This window comes from Argentina silus (assembly GCF_951799395.1).
Source record: "Argentina silus genome assembly, chromosome: 20".
Classification (NCBI taxonomy): Eukaryota; Metazoa; Chordata; class Actinopteri; order Argentiniformes; family Argentinidae; genus Argentina; species Argentina silus.
In genome coordinates, this window is record NC_139674.1 from 14317912 (window position 1) to 14325411 (window position 7500).

Here is a 7500-nt window from a genome sequence, read left to right on the forward strand (position 1 = left end):
TTGATGTAAAAAGGAGGATTTCAAAAAGAGAGAGGGAGGGATGGTGGGATGGGGGGAGGAGAGTATAGTTGGGGTGAAGGGGAGCGGAGAGGAGGAGGGGGGGGGGGGGGGGGGGGGGGGGGTTGGGGGGTACGTGTATATACACCTCATGGAGGTGCATATGGCGGTGTTTACCTGTGGTGGCGGTATCGGGGTCCCTGCCCTGCCGGTCGGCCTCTAGCCATTGGTACAAAGCTATGGAGGAGGCACATGCAGAAAAGGGCAGAGGAAACAAAAACAACAAAACAGCGCATGTCAAACCAAACGCAAAAAAACAACAGACACAGACACCGACACAGACACCCACCCACAGACAGACACACCCACACACAGACACCCACAGACAGACACAAAGCAAATTAATCAATGCATGAGAATGAGATAAGCATGAACGTGAGACACATATCAGACATATATCAGAACAGAACATGACATGGCAAAAAACACAGGCTTCATCCCAACCGTCTAAAACAGCTCCCTTTCCTCACCTCCTTCCCTCCATGACCACCACTGATCTGAACTTTGATCTGAACTTTTTGATTGTCGTCAAATCAATTCAACCCCTATCCAGTCTACCTAGAGCTGATCTGTCAGCGGTCGCTCGGGGACAGGAGGCGAGGGGAGGACGCCGTCTGAGAGTGTTGGGACAGACAGAGTGAATGTATTGGAGGCAGTCAGAGGGAGCCATGTGATGGAGCAGAGGGGGTGCTGAAAGGCTTACGGCTTAACGGCAGCGAGCAGCCATCCGTCCAGAGAGGGTCAGTAGAATCACATTCCCCTGGCGTCAAAAAGCAGCAGCCTGTGCAAAGCCGGTCCCCAGCCAACACGTTTAGCTGCAGCGCGGTGCTTTAGTTAAACCCGTTTAGTGCCGGGGGTGAATAAAGTCTCGGCCAAACTGTCAATATTCTAGAGCGCCAAGGGTGACTTTGTTTATTTCACCAAAAATGCATCAATTATGTTGCTTCATTTTGTAGCCAATCAGAGTGTTGTTGCTAGGTAGATACCACACAGAACACTTGGCACTGTAGGTGGGGAGTGTTCCGGAACTCTTTGGCAGTTGGTGAGTTAAACACCGGTTGGGAGTAGATGCCTGTGGAGGCTTTTCTTTATTTCTTGATTATTTTGTTTTAAAACACAGCCTCGATGTCGGTGTATCGATAAACAGTCACAACCTGTTATTCCTGAGTGCACTGCTATTTGATTCATCTTTGATATTTTTTGATCCGGCTCAATTCACATGGTCTCACACTCGAAAACTATTGATCTCACACAATCTATTCATGTCACACTCTTTTCACACACTCTGTCACACAGATACATAAATCCTGCGTGTTTCAGGACGTGTTCAGTCCTGTTTCTCCTATATCAGCCGGTTGGTAGATTAAAGTCTTCAGTAATTAATCCCAGACAAGGGACTGACTGACTGACTGACTCAGTGTGTGTGTGTGTGTGTGTTTGTGACTCTGTGGTCTGTCACTGAAAGAATGCCTTGAATGCCTCACTCAGGATGAACAGTCTATTTTTCTCTCTCTTCTTCCTCCCCCCCCCCTCTCAATAACTGGGGGACAGAGGGGTCATTCTGAGTATGACACAGCATCTTTCTCTCTACCAGAGTTTTAGAATAGCGCAGCAGAGGAGTACAGGACAGCACATTGTGTCCAGGTGTGTGTGGATGGGCTCTGGAATGACAGATCCCAGAGGTTAGCATATTCTGAGTATTACCTCTCCCTCCTGTACACCTTTATGACAGCACACACACACACACACACACACAACAGAAGGACTCTCTGAACACACACACACACACACACACACACACACACACACACCCCTGTATTCTGCCTCACACCTTAGCTCTTCTCATAGTTGTAGGGCTGGGCTGCTTTATCTGCACTTTCCTTTTCTGTCGTTACCATCCCTCCCTCCCTCCCTCCCTCCCTCCCTCCATCCCTCCCTCCCTGCTGACACATTCTGTTTCTCCTATGAACCAGCTGAGGCATGTCTGTCAGCAGACAGTCACCTACCAGCCCTGCCTGCTTCCCAGGGTGGCTCAGAGCTACTTTCACTAACCTCTGCCAGTTGTGGTGTGTTGTAACAGAACAGGATGACTGAATGATGTGGAAGAGCAGATAAGGATCAACATTATACACACACACACACACACTCACAGCAGAAGGACTCTCTGAACACTCACACACACTCATACACTCTCTCTCACACACACACACACACACACACACCTCTATGTGAAATGTTCTGTACAACAATGGCAACAATGGCCCTATGCCAACCCTTGCCTTATCTCTCTCTCTATCCATCACTATCTCTCTCCATCTCTCCCTCTCTATCCATCACTATCTCTATCCATCTCTCTCTCTCTCTCTATCCATCACTATCTCTATCCATCTCTCTCTGTCATCACTATCTCTATCCATCTCTCTCCCTCTCTGGCCAGGTCCCTCTTATCTCCAGGTTCACACGCTCATTCATCTCACCAGCACCAATCACAGGAGGCACGACCTATACACAAGGCCACACACACACACACACACACACACACACACACACACACACACGGCCTGTGATCGGTGTTGACCTTGAGAAGTGTTAGGAGCTGTGTATCTCGGTGTGTGTCTGCTGCACCCCGCAAAGAGTGTGTGGTGTTAGGCGGTGCACATGTGACAAATGTACAGTAGGCGCACACACGCACGCACGCACGCACGCACGCACGCACGCACGCAGCAGGACTCTCTGAACACACACATACACTCATACACACTCACAGCAGAAAGACTCTTTGAACACACACACACACACTAGAAGGACTCTCTGAACATTCACATGCACGTGCACATGCACGCCCACGCCCACGCCAACGGCCACACACACACACACACACACGATCTGTTGTTTCCAAGGCTGGTGTCGCCTTTTTGAGTGACTGTAACGATTAAAAATGGCAAGAGATCAATGTGGTGCGCTGCCATTAAGCTGATGACCTCCTGGGACCGTATCGGTCCTAACCGGTATTGTACCAGAGCCCAGTCTCCATGAAAACAAAACCGGGAGATCAATACACGCTGGCCCGAAAAGATGGATTCATTATTGATGCCATTTAGAAAACAAAACACAATCCCCTCCCTCAGCTCAGCTCAGCCCCACGGTACCAGTGAATGACTCACCAGGAGCTGTACGGCCCAAACGCACGGCACCGCCTAAGGCACCAGAGAGAAATACCGGTTGAATACATCTCACGACCTTCCTTATTGTGTATTGAGTGCCCTGCCCCCCCCCACACACACACACCGCCCCTCCCCCCCCCCCCAACCCTGATGTCATGGATCATTGCTATTCGTATCACATCCATCACCCCAGCAGCCTGCTCTGTATCGATGCAGGGATTGATTGGTCTCCGTCTCTGCGGCCTCCTCCAGGTTATTCACAGCATCACAGGTGGGTCTCTGGGGGCAGCAGCAGCAGGAGGAGGGGCTGAGCCACGCTTCTGCTTACTGCACACACACACGCAGTCACACACACACACACACACACACACACACACACACACACACAGAGTCACAAACACACACACAGCCATGGAAAACGCATCACAATAAAGCAACGTACCACACACTTACGCAGGAACACCGACGCACGCACACACAGACACACACACACACACACACACACACACAGACACACACAGACACACACAGACACACATACACACACACAGACACACACACACACACACACAGTCTGCATGGGTCTGATTTGGGGTGTGTGTGTGTGTGTGTGTGTGCGTGGGCCATCAGAAGACGGCTGTGTGTCCTGTTGCTTCATGGGAGGTCTGGAACCGTGACCACAGCGCTCCTTTCCCCTCTAACAGGATCAGACACCAGATTGACGCAGCCTTCAAACACCAGACAACATCTGTGCACAAACACACTCATGACAAGAGGAGATGGCCTCAGCATGCGGCCCTTCTGTTACGGCAAACAAACAATTCTATCACATCATCCCACTCACAATTCTATTCAATCATTCAGATTATTTATCACACACACACGCAGTCACACACACACACACACACAGAGTCACAAACACACACACAGTCACACACACACACGCAGTCACACACACACACACACACACACACACACACACACAGGTCCCGGGGGTAAGATGATGTGCTGAGTATACACCGAAGGAAAGCTTATTGAATTCCATTACGACACACACACTCTTTCAGCCTACTCCCCAATTTTCGTTTTTTTATCTTCAAAGTCAAGCGGAGGAGAGCAAAGAGTCTGCTCCCTCGCCCCTCTCCCTCTCCCTCTCTCTCCTCGTCTGTTGTCAAGGCAGGAGTGTGTGGTTGCTATGTGAACCCCTCAAAAACAGGGAAAGAAGTCCCCCTCAGAGCAGCCCCATTAAAAGTGAATGAGGATCAGTCTAGATGTTAGAATACCAAGGCTAAATTACCCCCTCAGGACAAGCCCCTAAGGCACCTGCACAATCTGCTAACACCAAAACAGGAATTTCAGAGCAGCAAGAGCAACAGCTCTTTCTTTGTTTCTCTCTCTCTCTGTCTCTGTCTGTAACACACGCAATGTGTGTTACACATGTTGCAACCTGGCTAAATAACGGTTAGAGGCCTCGCCCTCCCGTTCCCTTTAAATGTCAGAGGCTGGCAAGAGTTCTGCGTTCCCGGGCCAGAGTGTTCATCAGATGGTCCATAAAGCAGGCTGCTCTGCCTGGATGAGAGGCCATTACAACAGCAGGCTGCTCTGCCTGGATGAGAGGCCATTACAACAGCAGGCTTGTAAAAACAATAACCGTAAAAGAGTGGACCTGCTGCTTCTGAAAGGCAGCGGAGTGGAGTGGGGGAAGAGAGCGGTGTTTAATCAAGTGTGTCCTGAGGTACATTAAGTGAGATACCCTGGCCTTTTAGAAAGGATCAAGACTGAGAAAGAGAGTCATTTCTCATATAGACGCAAGCCTGCACACACACACAGTCTCTCCCTCTCACACAGTCTCACTCACACACACTCACACACACACACACACTCACACACTCACAACTACCACCCACCCACCAGGAGGATGAAAGAGGATAATATAAAAGAGGATGAGCCTCCTGCACTCACTGTGTGTGTGTGTGTGTGTGTGTGTGTGTGGTACTGATATTTGGGGTAATCCTTATTCGTGGCGCTGGCAGGCGTCTTGGGCTGCTCGGGTGACCATTGGACCGCAACGGACGGCGGCGCGCGCCAGCGCTGAGCACCTGCCAGAGAGAACGTGAGCTGCCCACAGATCACGCCAACGCCAACGCCGCTCGCAGGGAACCGCAACACACAGCGCAGAGCTGTCACATCCTACGATGTAGCTTTTAGGCTACCCAATATCACACCTGTCTACACAATATCACACCTGTCAGACCTGTCTACACAATATCACACCTGTCTACCCAATATCACACCTATCAGACCTGTCTACCCAATATCACACCTGTCTACCCAATATCACACCTATTAGACCTGTCTACACAATATCACACCTGTCTACCCAATATCACACCTGTCAGACCTGTCTACCCAATATCACACCTGTCGACACAATATCACACCTGTCGACACAATACCACACCTGTCAGACCTGTCTACCCAATATCACACCTGTCGACACAATACCACACCTGTCGACACAATATCACACCTGTCGACACAATATCACACCTGTCGACACAATATCACACCTGTCTACATAATATCACACCTGTCTACCCAATATCACACCTGTCTACCCAATATCACACCTGTCTACATAATATCACACCTGTCTACATAATATCACACCTGTCTACCCAATATCACACCTGTCTACACAATATCACACCTGTCTACACAATATCACACCTGTCTACACAATATCACACTTGCCTACCCAATATCAGACCATACAAGCGGAGAGTTGTCAATGTAGTCTAGTAATATCACTGAGGAGTTCTCTCTTGCATACTGGAGACAGTTCTAGCATACACACAAGTACCAAACATTCAGTCACCGCTACAATGCTTTTGGACTTGAATAAACGTTTCTAAAGGATGATTTTTTTAATTATGATTTTTTGTGTCGATCCATTGTGCTATTCTGCCTTGTGGAGTTGAGCTTCTTTTCATTGACAGAATGTGGGATAAATGTTTTACATTCGTTGTGCTAAATGACTTCATGGCTAAATGCCATTCCTGTTCAAAATTAAAATCGAAATCAAATCAGACGTTGATTTGTCAAGTACATCGCATACGGCTGTAACTGACATTGTGAAATGCTTTGGGATCTTGCTCCTCGCTCAACAACAGTCGACAACAATCAACAAACCAGCAACACAATATAAAATAGTTATCAAAAAGTGACAGTTGTAATAGCTGTTTACTGTTTCTCTCTCTTTCTGTCAAACACAGGACCATTCTAAAGCTGAGGGAACTTCAACCCATAAACCTCTAAACAGCAAGCTGGGCCCTGCGGGGTCTCCCTGTCAGATCATCAGGGGCTACCCTCATCAGGCACACAAAGCACATCATTAAAACCAGAGACCACTTAATGCACCTCTAATTACTACTAAAGGCCCCCAAGAGAAAGCTCCCACACACAACACACACACACACACACACACACACACACACACACACACACACACAACTATGAAGGGGCAGCTCATTATACACTCTTGAACCGAAAACACTGCACAATTACAACAGCAATCAGCTCAGAGGCACGTACAAACACAAGCACGCATGTGCGTGCACACACACACACACACACACAATCATATGCTACACTGATGTTTAATGCATGTGGTCTGGTGTCCTGGCAGATTGGGGGATCAGACACTGGGAGAGCCTGGAGTCACCACATCCATAGCTAAGGAGGTTGATTGACAGGCCTTGTTGCCTGACAACCACATGACAAGGCCATCTGCACAGACTCACATCAGATCCACATCTGTGTGTCAGTGTGTGTGTGATCACTATACAAGTGATCAGAGCAGACAGAGATTTACTTTGTAGTGATTGGTTGACAGCAGCAATCCACACTGCGCCCAGTCATCGCCCAGCCCTGAGGGAGACGGTGAGCCAACGCTATGAAGGGACGGATGGCAGTCTGTTCTTTAGAAACAGCAGGAGGGGCCAGTGTGACAGACATCCCCATGGGCTTCTCCTAAACCTCAAAAACATCTGCATGGAGAATGTCTCCGGAACGCACTCACACACACTGGATACACACTGGAGACACACACACTGGACACACACACTGGACACACACACTGGACACACACACTGGACACACACATCGGAGACACACACCGGAGACACACACACTCTCCTCGATCCAAAAGCCTGTGAAATGACCAAGTATCAACATCTCAACACAAACCAGATTGCCATATCAACATACAAACAAAGGA

General features: G+C 48.9%; 1 protein-coding gene across 1 annotated transcript in view; it reads right to left on the reverse strand.

Moving 5' to 3' along the window:
* The window catches only part of dennd5b (DENN/MADD domain containing 5B), a 60706-nt gene that overhangs the window by 35784 nt on the left and 17422 nt on the right, over window positions 1-7500 (reverse strand). The window contains 1 exon segment of the mRNA XM_083692326.1: window positions 175-234. Coding sequence (XP_083548452.1) covers window positions 175-234 — 60 coding nt within the window.